Source organism: Anneissia japonica, unplaced genomic scaffold (genome assembly GCF_011630105.1).
Source record: "Anneissia japonica isolate Jap-2015-1 unplaced genomic scaffold, ASM1163010v1 scaffold1826_len1998817_cov189, whole genome shotgun sequence".
Taxonomy (NCBI): Eukaryota; Metazoa; Echinodermata; class Crinoidea; order Comatulida; family Comatulidae; genus Anneissia; species Anneissia japonica.
Window position 1 is genome coordinate 885527 of NW_022742159.1, and position 18149 is coordinate 903675.

The 18149-nt window shown below is 34.6% G+C and overlaps 1 protein-coding gene across 1 annotated transcript in view; it reads left to right on the forward strand.

Moving 5' to 3' along the window:
• The window catches only part of LOC117119031 (serine/threonine-protein phosphatase 4 regulatory subunit 1-like), a 43374-nt gene that overhangs the window by 20099 nt on the left and 5126 nt on the right, over positions 1–18149 (forward strand). The window contains exons 3-11 of the mRNA XM_033263839.1: positions 3805–3928; positions 8054–8160; positions 10024–10166; positions 10534–10680; positions 12183–12353; positions 13385–13543; positions 13798–14754; positions 16796–16981; positions 17567–17728. Of these exons, the coding sequence (XP_033119730.1) occupies positions 3805–3928; positions 8054–8160; positions 10024–10166; positions 10534–10680; positions 12183–12353; positions 13385–13543; positions 13798–14754; positions 16796–16981; positions 17567–17728 (2156 nt within the window). The remainder of the gene's footprint in view (positions 1–3804; positions 3929–8053; positions 8161–10023; positions 10167–10533; positions 10681–12182; positions 12354–13384; positions 13544–13797; positions 14755–16795; positions 16982–17566; positions 17729–18149) is intronic.

The window sequence follows — 18149 nt, forward strand, 5'->3', positions numbered from 1 at the left end:
TTATCATCTAGTTTTCTTCATCATACTGTTTGGTGTACCAATTAATACAAGGCGAGAATATTTTATTTAAACACAGACAATATTAAAAATATGATATATAAGGCAAAAATTATGCTGAAAATTTTCGGCCTTGTGTGCATAAATTATGGATTCTACCACTTTTATGGGGGTTGTTTATTTTGTTAAGAGTGATGGCATTATTGGTATTTGCATACCTGACCTCTGTATGAGATATTAAAAGCCTTATCAGAGGGAAATGATGTATGTTTTTATCTTTTAATGTGATTCCTATTCTCATTACCATCCATTCGAATCTTCATATTAAATTTAAGCTTTAGCATAGAATTATGAACACCAACCACTATTGAACCATGTTGTTTGTTTTGCCATTAGTGCAGAATATGTGTAGTGACTCCCCTAGTGCTTAAGACTTTTTGTACGAAACAATAGAATTGAGATTTTTTTAAGGGTGTTATAAAGAGGCAACAAAACAAAACGTTGTTACCAACAATACCATGAAGCTACGTTCACATTAAGCCCGGATCCGGTCCGGAGCCCGGAACCGGTCCAGAGCCCGGACAAAAAATTGTGAGTTGCTACGTTTTTTGAGCGCTGTGTTCACATCGCCCACGGAACACGGTTGTTCGGGTTAAGTACGTATGCGTTCGATTGGTTCAAACCAAGCAAGCTTGTTGCTGATTGGTCCAAGAAAAAATAAAAACGGAAGATTTCAGGATACAAATGGCTCTCAGATCCATCGGTCCAGATTGAAAATTGTACAAATTTGATGTGAACGGTCTTATTCTTTACCACTGAACCCGTTTTTCACAATTTTTTTTCCGTATTCTGGACTGGGATCCGGGCTTGATGTGAACGTAGCTTGAGATTTAATTTTGTGAGCAACAATGGAGTTGGAGTGGTTAAGGCGCTTGCCTTCTAATCCCTATGTCCTAGGTTCAATTCCAGTCACACAGAATGATTTTTTTTTCTCAGGACAAAAAACAACTCCGCTCCCTAGGCCTTAATAAGAGGCTTGGCTTATAAAGCTTCGTTCCATCCTGTAAGTTTTGAGTGTACAGTACTTGTTGGATGTGAAGTAAATTAAACAATGAAAATATATTAGATTTCTTTTCTATAATAAATACTGTAAGGTGTGTTTCCATAGCTCTCACTGTATTACTGTACCCGTTAAAAATTAACGGAAAGCAGCTATTTAGTTAGTTTCTGCCGTGGAAACAGTGTCCAAAGTTTCCAATAAATTTTCGCATGAGAAAAAAATATCCGAATTGCGAAAATACATAACTTTATGTTTGTGCATAATTTTGCATGACCGGATAAAATAGGCATATTTAGAGGAAATTTTTAAGATAATTCATCAGTGAAATTTTAAGTGCTGTGGAAACACGGCCTAAAAAGCATAGAAGGTTGTGAGACTGAATTGAAAGAAGATCTAATCATTGGCATGAACATATACAGTAGTATTATCCTGTGAATTGACTACAGCATTTTACCTCAACATGACACTTGAATAATCATTCTTGTTTCTCACTTCTGACACGTAAGTGACCTTCACACTCGCAATGAGCATTCCATTGGCCATGTTACTCAACGCTGGTGTCCTGTGTTGAGTTTGTAATCACACATCTTGCATTTCTTTAATTCAACAAGCTTTTTCAACATACCTGTATCTACTGAACTATAAGGTTGTATGACGAATTGAGAACTTGCGAAAATCGCCCCTACATATTGGATTTAGAGGCAGAAGAGCCAAAAAGTTCCATATTCAGCCAAAAATAAATGCTCATATTCAGTTGTTGACAATCAACTATTTTGGGATTAAACAATTTTGCCTAATAATTTTTAAATGCTTCTGAGAGTACAGGATTAATTGCTAATTGTTGCTTAATATATTGTTTAGATTTAAATTTTCTTAAATATTGTCTAATGTTGGTAATGTTTATTGCATCCCTGCCACAAGCATGTTGCTTTTTAGGTGATGCCACCATGTTCTTGGTATTATTTTATAATGGAAATGGAAATGTTATGTTATTGATTGAATTGAAAATTGAAATATGTATTGTTACCGTAGGCCTATGTTAATTTCTATTATTGGAAGAATATGTACAGAATAGTAAATAGAAAAAGCTGTGTATATGTTCTGGTATGTCTACAGTAGTCCATATGCTATTGTGATATCAATGCTATAATTTATTAGGTAACTAATGTTAAGTTGAATTTAAAAAATATTTTGTGATAATCTAGATACAATGCAGGCGACTTCATTCTGTGGTAAGCTATTTTTTACCACTTACAGTATAAGTGAGTTTGGCTGAATATATAAAGGAATGTAGAAAATGCTATTTAGTTTTAGCTGGTTGAATATTAAATCCCATTGACAGGAGTAAGGCTCAAGAGGTTGAGTGTAGCTTTCACATAAACAAAATAAATATAACTTATACAATTAATAAAAAACATTTACTAAAGATGAAACACCAGCATAAATTACTGAAAGATTTCATTAACCCTACACTTGCAGAACCATTCAAGATGTTGATAACCAAAAGTAAAATTACATACATACAGTGCAAAAGGCATAGGCATACAAATGTAAATATCCACCTTCAAATCCAATTCATAAATATTACAGTGCACCCTTCAATTCGAGACCACTTTTAACACAAAGCTTACCCTACCTGTACACAGGTAATTTAAGACTGAACACTGAGACCACCACAAACTTTCAGGTTCCTAAGTGGTCTCAAATTGAAGGGCGAAACTGTATAATGTTCTCTATTAATTGTTAAAGTTTATTACTGTACATTGAGTACTGTAGCTGAGTTGTTACCTATGGATACTATTTAGAATGTTGTCCAAGTACCTGACCTTCTCCTGGCGTTAAATCTCTCGTTGATTGAGACATATCAAAGCGAAGCAGAGAATGTTTAGACTTGGAATCCCAAGCAGCTTGATTTATTTGCCACTCACTACCAGTAAATTTCGACATGACATATTGTAAATAGCGATCTTGACTATACAATTAAATTGTGAAGAGTTTTACAAAGTTCATATAAATTAGTTGAGGAAGTATTTAATGCCAACGCTTAATTGTTTTTATCATTTTGTATTTCAACTTCCGTAATGTAAAAATATTTCCGATTAAAATAGGCAAATTAATACAAAAAATAGTATATGAATGATATAATTTAATTTTATTATGTTATTTTCCAATGGCATTTTGCATCAAGAGAAATATACTAATCGGTGTTTGCCCTACAGTACCTCATAGTACTATAGTGTTGTAGCGCTGAATGCAGTGTTTGAGTGCTTTAGAGTCCAGGCTACCGTAGTTATCTGTAGATCGTGGATTCGATTCCCACCCAAATCACTTGCAAGATTTTTTTTCCGCAAGCATATGGGAACGTACTAAGCATCATGTATTATAACACGTCATGGGCAAAAACCGATTACAGTAGTATATTATTTTTTTTATTCTTTTTTTTTATGTTTTGGAATTCTACAGTAATATGGAATAAAAATACAGGATTTGTCATAAAAATGTTGCATGATGTGATTAATGCTGACTATATTATATTACATGAATGCCAGTAGATTAATAATTGATTTGATATATGAATTTTGATTTATTGATTAGCATCTGGATATGTTCAATATGAGCCTACAGTATGTTAGTGTCACATTTCTCTCAATTATCTGCAATTTTCAAGTGAATTATTCAATTATGGATGACCAATACAATGTATTCCAAAAAAAGGTTAAATTTATTTGAATGTTTTTTATCTGTAGGTGACGAAGATGTCGATGATTTGGGAATTAGCGGTTCACCATTGGACATCACCACACAAGATGAAGTTATCAGTCCTTTGGCTAAGCTCCATAAATATATTGATAGTGAGAATATTTTCAATAGGTAAGTTTCAATAAACACAATTTAAATTTTTCATTTCTATTTTTTCACCATTTTTTTCTGAAGATTTGATTTTATCTATCTCATCACTTTTCAGTAATAATATTCTTTATATTTGCACATGGTTGTCGTAATTCTACCTCACTTCATCCTTCAGTACTTCTTTGAAATGTAAAAATCCTGAACATCTCTGTTGTGATCGGCTTTGATAGATATCATGCATAACCTCACTTGACATCTGGGTCCTCCTGCTTACATAATTCTACCTCACTTCATCCTTCAATACTTCTTTGAAATGTAAAAATCCTGAAAATCTCTGTTGTGATTGGCTTTGATAGATATCATGCATAACCTAACTTGACTTCTGTGTCCTCCTGCTTACATAATTCTACCTCACTTCATCCTTCAATACTTCTTTGAAATGTAAAAATCCTGAACATCTCTGTTGTGATTGGCTTTGATAGATATCATGCATAACCTCACTTACCTCCTGCTTACGCAGATGTGACGTAAGTATTCACGGATAAGTTATTCATCACGAATATAACGCTGGCTGGTGGTCAGTTTTCGCGCCTCAAATAATCAATGTGAGGTCATCTGCATTGACCTACGCCGTCCAATTGTCCAATCGATGACAAGCAGTGGGTTCAAATCAGGAACAGGCGCCCTCCTGCGGTGTATGACGAATGCTAACTGATTGTTGTAATGGGACACAGCTGCGTTGGATTGTACTTAGTTGAATGTGTAGAGCGTATTAACTGTGAACATGGAACGTGTAGCTAAACATTCCGCGATGGGGCATCACCTCCGTTGGTCATGGATGTGGTTTGTGGTTTATATTTAACTTTTATTTTCATATTTGTGAGCACTCATATTTTGCCAAGACACCCTTATTAAAAATTCATATCTCATTTATAATTTTCTGAGTCATTAGATATTCTTAAAATAATAAAGTCGGTTACCTATTAATAACATAAATAAATGTAATATAATGACATGTACATGATAAAGATATGAAGATAGATAATATTATATGTATTATAAAAACTAATTATATACATAAAATTTCATTTCCTTCTCTTTATGCTTAAGTATAAAAGCCTGCATACATAATATATACAAATTAAATACAATATATATATATATATATATATATATATATATATATATATATATCTCCGCCCACAACAGCTGTCTCTTATACACATCTATATATATATATCATCAAAGCCTACGATATTCCATCATGTTCTTATTTAAAACACTGTATATGTACCTTTGATGATTTATATTATATTTAATCAACAGTGTTAACGGCTAACTCCCTTTAATATCATAATATAATATACAACAGTATTTCTACCCGTATTGCCAGATTTATTTGGCCGAACGCCCTCTTGAGGCGTAGCATTGTGTAATACAATGTTCCCGGCGGTTATTTGGACATGTTCAACCATGAAGCCTTCGTGGTCTAGTGGTTATGACGCTCGCCTTGTCAGCGAGAGGTCACAGGTTTGAATCCGGAGACATTTTATTACACAATGACTTTTATAGGACTTTATTCGTTCAAAAGCTACAGAGTAGCCTACGATGTTCCATCATGTCCTTATTTAAACACTGTATATGTAATAGTATATATTATATGAATTGAAGGGCTAAGTAGCAATGGCAATTATAGTAACAATAATTAACTTGTTTTTATTCAATATACTGGTGGTAGTATTATTTTTGTGCAATGACATGCTAAACACCAAGGGACAGTTCACGTGTTTAAGCCATATGCTTCTTAACTTCCCCTTCTTAAGCACGAATCCCTAAGGAGACGACTTGGATAGAACTGTTGTAATCTCTCTTCTATGAATATTTTGAAATTCCACTCGCACTCTCAGTAAGCTCAAAGATACATTTAATTGCACCTACTGTATAATATTGATAAATAATAAATAGTGGTACTTTTTTTGTCATGTGCATATAGTAGGTCAAATGGATTTAAATTGCATTTTGGCAGTCCAACTATGTTTGTGTGTTACCATTAAAAGTAAAATCTAGTTCAATTAAATTTGCAAAATACACTTCCTCTACCAAAAAAATATTCTTGTATTTTGTCTTTTTCAACACTGTATACCCCATCATTTTGATGTAAAATATGACACCTCACATTTAGTTGCCTATATTAACTATTTCAAGCCGTCTAGAGTACTTCACACTTTTATCGTGCTACCACAAAAATTGTCACATACATCCCAGCAATTTCTCACATTCCATGCCCTACACATTCATGTATAATATTCCTGCTTGTCAACCTAAAATATTATTTGTTTGATTTCTAAACAGTAGTCAAGGATTTTTCTAAGGGTGAATATCTCTGCATTTGAGACCCATTCTTAATTTTCATTTTTAATTTTTTGAATTTTATATTGCATTTGGCTACAATCCTGCTGCCTTCATCGGTTAAATTTATTTATTATATAATTTGAAAAATGGTGTTCACAATATTCTCTGTTATTTTACTTTGCGCTCATCATATTTTGATAGACTTTAATAGAAACCTTAGAAGCTATTAGTGACCTCAGAGATGTCGAAAAGTTCCCGCTAGTTTGAAGACGGTCCCTGATCGTACCATGCTAGTCCACGACCTTGATGTTATTCTCTTCGCACGTTCTTTCACAAAAAAAATTGTTGAAGCGCCGAAGAATGGACAAGACAGGTGTTTGTATAGCGTTTTTTTCTTTTATCTCCGTTGCACTAATGACCTTGCACCAATTTGCTGTGCAAAATTCCTCCGCATTTGCTTTGCATGCCCTCTGCTGCATTATATTCTTGTTCCCTGGGCATGGGAAAAATGTAAGCTAACCAACTCGCACAGCAGGCTACCGTGAATACTAAGTGACTGCAGCCCTTCTGGCAGATCATGATTGGTCGGTTTGGATCATGTGAGACAAGTTTACCGCCATTTTGGTATCTTCCTGCAAGGTCCTGATAGTGCCTGATCAGTTAGTTATTTTAGCATTGGGTGTTCGACACGGTAAGTCGCTTCCTACCTGATATCCAGCCCAGAACCTGTAACTGAGACCAGCCAGCCAATACCTTACGGCACTTAAATTACATCCACCAAGGACTTGGTCAGAAGCTCTTCCAGCCTAGGCTAGAGATTAAAATTGTGCCATACGCTAGGACATTACAAAGATTTTTGGAAGTAGTGTATATCTGGATAAGATGGAGACTGGAAAAGACCATGGGAGATTGGCTCTAAGTTCTTACTGTCAACCTAACCATTTGAAGTCTGCATCAAAGTCATCCACAGCTGGATCCTGTTGGAAGTACAACCACATAAAATATGTATTGTCTCTAGTGTTTGTGGAATGGTACATTACATGATGCAAGATTAGGAGGTAAATTGGATCCTTTAGGATGGCAATTTTGCTGAATTGTACAGATGTGAGAAGAATGTATGCAAGAATATCTTTTTCATTCTGTCACTTCCTCTCGTTCTATCGCTACATCATCATCATGTAAATTGTGAGTTTTCATGTTATTATCACCATCTGCTATTAGATTTCATAGAATACTGCGCAACAGACCAAAAATATGGGTGTGTCTGACAATAGCGGGCGCTTTACCTTTTTGGGGGACTGCTGCGTTTATCTTGCCCAGATGCTAACAGCGTGTATTGGTTGCTCGTGACATGAATCTCAGCATGATACAAGGGTCGGGGTAATTGCTGATTAAGATGTCTGGCTGGCACAGAGTGGCTTACTCTATGCTGACCGACTGCCCCATGCCTAAGGGTCAAAAGAAGTATCATATTGCTGTCCTGCTCCAAAGAAAATACAATTAGTGTTGAGGACCTGGAGGGCTCAAGGTTTTGCTTGACTTTTGAAATTTTGCCGCAAGCAGTAATCTATCCTACCATGTTTATTGTCTATCTTTATCATTCGGCCTTTAAAGGTTACCAACTTTATGAATTGGGTAATTAGTTGTGTTTTAATGAGGTTGGTGATAATATATTTTTCCTCACTTTTATTTTTATCTATCCCAATTTCTGACTTCTTTAATTTTTTGCTGCTAGCTATTTTCATTATCCCAATTTGTGCAGGTACTAATTAATTTTGTATCTATTTTTATCAGGCAAATGGTGGCAAGGTCTCTTTTGGATACCCTAAGGTCTGTCTGTGAGGATCCAGATGAAAAGACTATGGTATTAAATGCAATGGTGCGGTTATCAGAGGATATGGGTATGTGTTTAAAATTTCAATAATCTATTGTCAAAAACCCCTCTAATTAAAGACCACCTCTTATTAAGGATCCCTCCATTAAAAATGCCCTCTTAATTATAGATGCCTCCATTAAAGATGCCCTCTAATTAAAGATCTCTCCATTAAAAATGCCCTCTAACTAAAGATCCCTCCATTAAAGTTGCCCCTAATTAAAGATCCCTCCATTAAAGATGCCCTCCAATTAAGGATCCCTCCAATTAAAGATGCCCTCTAATTAAAGAGCCTTCCATAAAGACACCCTCTAATTAAAGATCCCTCCATTAAAGACACCCTCTAATTAAAGATCTCTCCATTAAAGACCCCCTCTAATTAAGGATCCCTCCAATTAAAGATGCCCTCTAATTAAAGAGCCTTCCATAAAGACACCCTCTAATTAAAGATTCCTCCATAAAGACACCCTTTAATTAAAGATCTCTCCATTAAAGACCCCCTCTAATTAAAAAGCCCTCCCTTAAAGATGCCCTCCAATTAAAGATCCCTCCAATTAAAGATGCCCTCTAATTAAAGAGCCCTCCATTAAAGATGCCCTCTAATTAAAGATTTCTCCATAAAGACACCCTCTAATTAAAGATCTCTCCATTAAAGACCCCCTCTAATTATAAAGATCCCTCCATTAAAGACGCCCTCCAATTAAAGATGCAATCTAATTAAAGATCCCTCCATTAAAGATGCCCTCTAATTAAAGAGCCCTCCAATTAAAGACACAATTAAGTACCTTCTACTATAATTATAGACCACCTCCAATTAATGACCACCTTTCTTAGCCCCAAAATAAAATTTTTATTTTCATAAGAATAATTTTTTACATGACATGACAGCCCCGGTCCCAAAAGTGGTCCTTAATTGGAGGGAGACCTGTATTTTTATTTATACAGTATCTATATATTTTAATGTTTCATAAATAATTACTTAGTTGAATAACAAGCATAAAATAATAAAGAAAAGTGAAGAAACCATGGCATCTTCATCGTATTTAACTCTAATTTTGCCACTTAATTACATTTTGGGAGGGGGACAGGTTGTTTGTCAAGTGTTCATTGCATTGCCTTCTTTTGGAACTGTGGATATTTCAAACATTGTTTGATGCAATTTGGCATGCTATTATCATGCCAGATTTTATTGAATAAACTTCAAAATTTGTAATTTCATTCTTTGAAGTGGATAAAAGGGAGCTTTCGATTGGTGCGTCGACGCGATGCTAGAACGGAATCACTCATGCGTGACCGTCCTACCTGTCGTTCTACGTTCTCTGCATGTGTAGATTTGGCCAAATTGCATTCCAGAATCTGCTAGACGAGGTGACCTTAACGTTCTCGCATGCACAGATGACTTTTAGTGGGGTCATTATGTTCTACGTCGTACCGTCGGCTTGCAAAGCTCCCTAGTGATGAGCAAAGCAGAGGTTAATTTTCAAGTGATTACTGTAGCTATAATTATGGTTTTTGAATGGAGCTGAAGATTAGTAGTTTACTGGATTGGACACCTTGGGACACCCCAAGGATAACCGATGAAAATCAGATTTCCAATTGGATCCTCCTGGTAGTCAATCAGACAATCCCATACTCTTTTCTGAAGAGTGTACTGAGTCATATTGCACACGAAACAATGGCTTAAGGTTCTCATTACCATATATTAAGCACTAAGTCTGAAACTATGGCTTTGTGGTTTAGATGCCCGTCTTTTTATTTGAGGTCTGGGCTCAAACCACATAACTGCGTCCAGATGATGTCAACTTGCTCGCTTTTAGGTATAATTAAGAATAATTACATTTTAAAGCAGAGGGAAAAATCAACAATTCAATGAAACTTTTGTTTTCTTCAGAACCATCGGTTCGGGCGGAAGTCATGGAACAGATACCACACATAGCAATGCTATGCCATGAATACCATCACCATTTCTCTGGTACGGTTCCAGATTATGTGCTACCAACGGTTGTACGCTATCTTACCGACACAAACCATCAGGTGTGTTTATTTAGTTCACTCTTTTAAGTCCCCAAAGTACAGTACTACAGTATTATTTCTAACATTTACATAGGCAGATTCAAAGGGGCCCCAGCCCTGCCTCCCTGCGTCTTCTCTATTTCAAAATCTTGGATCTGCCACTGATTTGAAAATAAAAAAAGATTATTGTTTTGTTTTTTTTTTACTTTTATATATTTTTTGCACTGCTTATGTGATAAATCAAATTGTTATTAACCTAAATTTTCTTAATACTTGTGTCAAAAGAAATGCCCTCATAATTCGTTAAAAAAGTTTGTCATAAAGAAATTAAAAAAATAAATTTAATAGGAATGTGTTATAATGACAGAAGTTTTTTGTGTTTTCTCAGGTACGTAAAACAAGCCAAGCAGCATTGCTGGTGCTTCTGGAGCAGGAGCTTGTTGAGACCGGTGACGTTGAGATGCAAGTCTGTCCAGTCATTGTCCAGCTATCAAACCAAGAAAGTGCTGATGATTACCGGACAGAGGCTGTAGCAGTAAGTCTAACTTTTAGGTTCAGGTTCAAAAGTTAAGACACTTCATGATCTTGCATTAGCTTGCAAGATGGGGTTTAGAGGCTGAGCTAGGCTAGATTAGGCTAACCTAGCTTGTGATAAAGTAAGACAGACTAAGAGGCTAAAAGTCAAGAACTGGGCGAAGTCCAGCTGAATATTATCTGTTTATCTCAAAAACTTATCTATGATGAATATTCTTACAAATTTGTTTATATTACATAACACAAAGGACCAGAATAACCCAAAAAGTAGTAATACTCTAAAAAATATATAGTCCTAGAATAAAATATATTAAGAAGCTTAAGATAGTATAATACATACTCCAAGTATCGAAATGCACAGCATCATGTCAGGATTCAATATTTTAACATTAATTATGTCATCATCAGAAATGAAAAATTATCCATATTAGTAGGTGACATAACTATGAAAAAACTAGATCAAAGCATTCCTACCCAACTGATTAGCTATGTCACCTACTAGTGGTAATGTTTTGATTGGTCAAACACTTTTGGTACTTGTGCATATAAGCTTGCAAATATGGATAATTTTTCATTCCTTATGATGACATAATAAATGTTGAAATATTGAATCCTGACACAATGGCGTGCATTTCGATACTTGGAGTATGTATTATACTATCTTATCTGAGATTAATCAGTAGACCTTTCGGTTTTACAGAAACTTCATACGTAGTAATTCTACCTCACTGGTTTGGTACATAGTAATTCTACCTCTCACTGGTTTGGTATTTGACCTTTTAAATTATACCTGTAGCGCCCTCTGTTGGTTGTGTTGCATATGGTAACATTATTGTGTCTGGAGTCATTGAGTAGACTTTAATGAGTTTTCTTGGTTTTCCTGAATCACGATGGCCTTGCAGATGTTCTAACATAATGATTGGTGACCTTTGACAGAGTGATGGAAGCTGATCTGATCTTTGTTTGACCTTTGATCTTTGAAGCTCATCTTAGAGAAGTGGTGAGAGTGACCTTTAGCAAGTCCTTGAAGCTAATCTGGAAGATATGATAATGATGCCTTTGACAGTCATTGAAGAGGTTGATCTTGAAGATGTGAAAGACATGGGTAGTGAGATTGTATTTTGGAATCATCTCGCTACCTTGTCTCTCCGCATTCTTGAGATTACAGCACCATCAAAGCAAACAGTTTATGCAGATTCAGAGTTGGGATATATTGGTCCATATAGAATCTTTTTTCCGTCCTACTCATGTTCAACCATTAAAACAAAAATAACATAGAACTTAAGTAGATAACACACAGGCAAAAATTTAATATTTTTGTAAGAGTTGTGTAATGAAATAAAATCAAAACTTAAATATTTATACGAGTTGGATGAAATGTTATAAAACTATTGTTAGAAACTACATTGTTACAAAAGACAGGTGAGTAAATATGTTTATAAGTTGAATAAACAGTAGATTTATATTAAAATTCATTTGTTAATTAATATTTTATATTTTTAGTTGATGAGCAAAATGGCACCATTGGTGGGAAGAGGAATCACAGAGCGTCTGTTTCTACCCCAGTTCAGTGAACTCTGCAGAGATCCATTGTTCCATATACGAAAAGTGTGTGCTGCTAATTTTGGGGACATATGTGGAGTGGTCGGAATAGAAGCTACAGAAAAAATATTAGTAAGTATTTACTTGCTTTAATTACTATTTACATGAACTAAAATTCTAAAATCAATATTGGATTTTATAACATCACAACTATGTTTGGAGTGGGATGTAGATTGGTGGTTAAGGTGATTGCCTTTTAATACCACAGGTACTGGGTTCAGATCCTAAGCCTACTGTCTGAAATTTGATTGTTGTTAATTAAATTTGAATCGGGTTTATTCCTGCTATTTTGATGATTGTGATTAGACAAGCTCTGACTCAAAACGTTATAAACATGATTAATTTGTCCGTAACGGTTTCATCTATTTCTATTAATTCATCGTTGACGAGGTTAGAACTTGGAACAGATGCAAATGGCATCCACACCTTGTTGGAAGTGTTGGGAAACAACACACTGGAGAATTGTAAATAGGTAATAATCAGTGGACCGGCTTGATTATGTTATTCTTAGTGACAGGCATGAATCACTATTGACATCAGAAAATGAAACATACAGAATGACTCTCCGGTGAGACCGGCTTCATGTGTCAATAATTCCTTCCATGATATGAAATCAAGGGAATTTAAAAAATGTTCAGTTCAATTCAATATTGCTAGTTTCAACATAATTTTACATTGCATAGAACATGCTGTAGCTAAATACACTTTGATATTGGTTGCTGCAAAAATATAGTGATAGTAAAAGTTAAGAAATTTATGCAAACTGTGATATAATGTAGGCACTTATATTGTGACTCAGATAATTAATACACTTTTTATTGGGATAGTGACCCTTTTTTTGTGCTCTTAATGAGATGAATATTAATCTATTTGTCATTTTACTGCATACAGTCAAATCTACTTTAACTCATGTTCTTGATCTGTCCTGGGTTTGTTCAAATTTACTTATAGATTAAATTAGATATTACTATTAGAAATTTATTAAGTGAACTTTCCAAAAGGTCTAATCTCCATCACAAATTTGCAAGCAAGCTTTTCTGATTTCCCTCAACAATGATAACTAATATCTTCAATATATACTTAATTCCTTCTTTTTGTTTTAGTTACCTCGTTTTGAAGAACTGTGCGAGGACGGTGTGTGGGGCGTACGCAAGGCATGCGCTGAATGCTTCATGGGGGTCTCTTACTCTGTCTCCCAAGAAACTCGCAGAAGCGAACTTTCACCTCTATTTGTTAAACTTTTGACGGACCAGTCAAGATGGGTAAGGATAGTTTCTAGTTAACAATCTGTCTTACATTTAGTGAGCATTCCAATTTTGAAAATATTGTTATCAAGACAGGTGTTTTAGACCTAAATAGGTTTGTCAGCTGGCAAAAAGAGGAAAATTAATTATAATAATAATCAGCATTAGCGCATTAAAACTTAGTATTAGGTAAGGTTCATACAATAATTACAATGATTGTGGTAATAATAATGATAATCCACAGAATAATGTTTACCTTTTACTCATTACAGGTTCGTATGGCTGCCTTCCAAACATTAGGTCCTTTTATTTCCACTTTTGCTGACCCTCTCGTTTCTGGCTTTGCAATCACAGAAGACGGTGTTCTTTCAGTTGTCAATTGTTCGGTGCACGAGCAACAACCGACAGAATCTTCGGAAACTGTTAAATCGCAGGAGTCTAGTTCATCTTCCAATTTAGATACTAATGCAAGGACTAGCAGCTCTGACGAATCACAAACTGAGACCTCAACTTCCGAAGATTCTCGGACAGAAAACTGTAATGGTGTTAATAGCACCATGATATTTTTGAATAAGAAATTTTCCGATGGAAAAGGAAGCGCAGAGGAGTCTGTGTCTTCTGATGAAGGGACAGAAAAGAGTAGTGAAAGCACAGTAAAAACAAATAATAATGGGATGCATCGGGGAGTGGGTCATGTAGAATTTAAATTGGACTCTTCTAATGATGCCGGGTCATCTAAGGAATATGATGAATTCTTATACTGGCGACAACCTCTTGGATATATTGAAGAGGATGTCTTTGAACCCTCTGATCCTGCAGAAGAACTAAATCCAGATGAAAACATTTTTTCATACACAAAGACGAAAGAAGAGCTGGAGTCAAAGTTGCAAGAGTGTGAGGAGGGATTCTCTCAGAAGAGTCTCAACGGTCTTGAAAACTTTGTGTCCGAATTCACTTTAGAAACAACGGAAGATTCCACCGAGTCGGAGGTCACAGAAGAGGAAGGCGCAGAAAACAGTAAGATTCACAAAGCATCAGTGAATGAAGTGAACGAAATCACGGATACAGTATCAAATATCGCTAGTACGCGGTTCATTGGCCAGCGGCTAGATGAGAAGACAATGACCCTGGTGAATGGCATAGATCCAGATGATGAAGTGAAAGAATGGTCAGATCCAGATAGCAAAATAAAAACTTTCATCAATACTCCAAACCTTAGTAAAACACAGGTAATTGTAACTTGATATATAGTGCAATGTCACTGTATATTGTCACACCACTTTGTCCCCAAACAAATACTAATCGCTCAACTTCACATGTTTAATAGCATTTTCAACTGATGTACATCAAACAAAGTTTTCAAATAAAAAAAATGTAATAAAAACATAAGGGTTCACCATATTAGATATCCAGTTAATATTAAATTTAATTCTACAAGGCACAAAATTGTAGTTTTAGTATAGTTGTATATCATACACTATTAAAGTTATTATTACTATTTTTAATAATTATTAATGTTGTTATTTTTACTTTATATATTTTATTGTTATTATGACGATGCATTTAATGCAAGTATATCCACTGTTATTAAGAGTGGCTACATTATAGATTTTTATAATTAGTATTACCATGGAGGTATTATTGAGAAGGAGATCACTCGGCAACAGATCCCTTTGACGCGACAAACCTATGTGTTCCCCGCTTTTGCATCACGCGCGGGCGTATTACCCTATAATTCACATTTTTTCGTTAGCAACAACTTGGCAACGACATGCATTTATACGCTTCCAGCAGAGCATTTGTGCAATAAAACGTTTGATTTTAACCCATTAAATATCTTTATAATGAACAATGTTCCCTTGATTAGATTTTTTTGGGCTTTTGGTATGTTATTATTTGTATATTTCAGGAACGGATTCCGTAAAATATTTGTGTTAAAATTACTTCTGTGTTCAATTCTGTCTAAAGATTGACTGGTTCGACTATAAAGCTAAGTCAGTGTAAAACTGAAAAATACTCAGATTCTTTATTGAATACTAAATTACAAATTTTAATAGCTTAGGTGTTTGTGTTTTTGTATTTAATATTGAAATTAAATTTACATTTTTAATAATGTAAGTCGAATAAAAAAAACTGAACTGAACTTTATGGAAAAGATTCAATAATTTGATACCACTATGGTAAAATAGTTTCGATTCACTATCTGGTATGACTATGGACTGAGTATTTCATGTTATGATATAGTTAACAGTCTTGGCAAACATATATATTGAAGTATTTAGGAGCAAATTTATGATATACCAGTTACCATGTAAATAGCTAACATATGGAAATGCATTGTGCATATTGTTTTGGTAAACCTACTCTATATAATAGCATTATTCCACCATATGGCAACCTTGCTCCCTAGAGAAATAATAATTATTTATATCTCTTGTTTTTCCTACATCAAAATACAATTTTTTGTACTAGGACTTTGGGACTACTTTGGTATACTTAACATGAAAGCAACTATTCTGAGATATTAGCACAATAATGGTGCTATATTGATATTGAATTATTATTATTATTATTACTGTCTCTTATACACATCTAGATGTGTATCTGTGTTCATTATAATTTTGTCTAAAGATTGACTTGTTCCACTATAAAGCTAAGTCAGTGTAAAACTGAAAAATACTCAGATTTTGGAATCATTTTTCGAATAGTTAACCCTCGTTAACCCTGAAATGACTTAGTTTATTATAATCCTTAATCATTTATAAATTAATATCTGTTAAAATTAGAATGGGTGAATTTAGACGAATTTATGAAAATTGAAGTTGAAATATACTATACTTTTATAGGTCATGTAAATGTTCCATTAAATTCGAAACTTTTCTTGGTGGAAAATATTAATATGTTTGATATTTTATGAGAGATGAATGTATCAGCTTCAAAATAAAAAAGATTGCGCAGCCATAGTGATTGACAGTATGTAGTGCGCATTGAGAAAAGAAGGTGCTCTCCATTTCGTCATGTTCAATTTTTTGGTCAACTATGCCTGTTTAAAATTTGATGGCGGGGAACACATGGGACTTCAAAGGCATTGCGCAAACGTTCTTTACGCGCTGCGGCAACTTTGATCTTGGTTCATTTGCATAGCGCTGCGTGCGCGTAGCTTTGCCGAGTGATCTCCTTCTCAATAATACCTCCATGGTATTACTATCATTAACTGTTTAATTATCCTTTCACTGTAGTTATTGTTTAATTATAATTCTTTTCCAACAGCATGTGATACCATGTGAGTTACTGGAGCAATATTTAAACATGATAGAACCCAGTAAATCACAGACTGTAGATACTGAAATAGCCAAGCACTGTGCGTTCAGTTTACCTGGTGTGTCTCTAACATTAGGTCGTCGGAACTGGAAGTGTTTGAAAGAGGTTTACGACACTCTAGCAAGTGATATGCAGGTAAGAAATTTCTTCTTATATTCTTAAGCAGTAAAAAGTAATATTGCCTTTATAGGACAGTAATTTGTTTAAATTGACAACCAATAAAGAAATAAGAAGAAATATAACACAAGGGGGCAGTGTTCATATGTTGGTATTGTTCATCTATTATAATCATGGAAAATTAGCAATAGAGGGCAGTGTTCATATTTTGCATTGATGATCATCATATGTTGCAGTTATGGTTCAGGTGGAAAATTCAATTCACAAACAGCTGTAATAACTTTGGCTGATAGGATGGTGTAAATAACTTTGATAAAAGATGGTCTCAATTTCAAATTGTGAACAATGTGTGTCCCCACCTGTTGTAACCATACCTTTGAGTTCCAAATGTTATCAAATCTTAAAATTCCTGATCTATTCATAACATTTAGTATAGTCTTCAGTAAAGCCCTGTCTATACTATGTGACATGCCTAAATATGGTCATGATGACATCACATTATGAACATATATAGGCATATCATGACCATATATGGGCATACTACAGTTTTTTGGCAAAGGAAATTTGACAGAGTTTAACATGTGGGTCCTGTTTTACTTGTAGTGGAAAGTCCGCCGCACTTTAGCGTTCTCCATCCACCAGATGGCAGTGATCCTCGGTGATGAAATAACGACCACAGATCTGGTGCCGGTCTTTAACAGCTTCTTAAGGGATCTAGATGAGGTTAGAATAGGTGTTCTCAAACACTTTGCAGATTTTATCAAGGTAAATAAAAAACAAAAAACTTGCTTTTATGTGTAATAGAGCAGTTGCTCTGCTATGGTGCTAAATTCCCCTAAAGGTCAGGGTTCATTTGAAGAATCCCATAGTAAGACCTGTATCTGTGTAAGTATATACAAAATTTTAATAACATCCAATAACAATATTTGCATCAAATTTCCAAGTTACTGACTCATTTATCTGCATTTTATTTTATGTTCAAATCAATTCTAGATTTATGATGTTGATAATGACACAAAATATTAAATTGTACATAAGTATTTAGCTTGAAATCAGTGCATTCAAATGTTTTTGTGATCATTATGTTAAAATGTATTTATGGATTGTTTTGTTTGTCCTGTCCAAACTCTCAAATTTTATTTGACCAAAACACATGACATGCCTAAATATGGTCTTGACGACATCA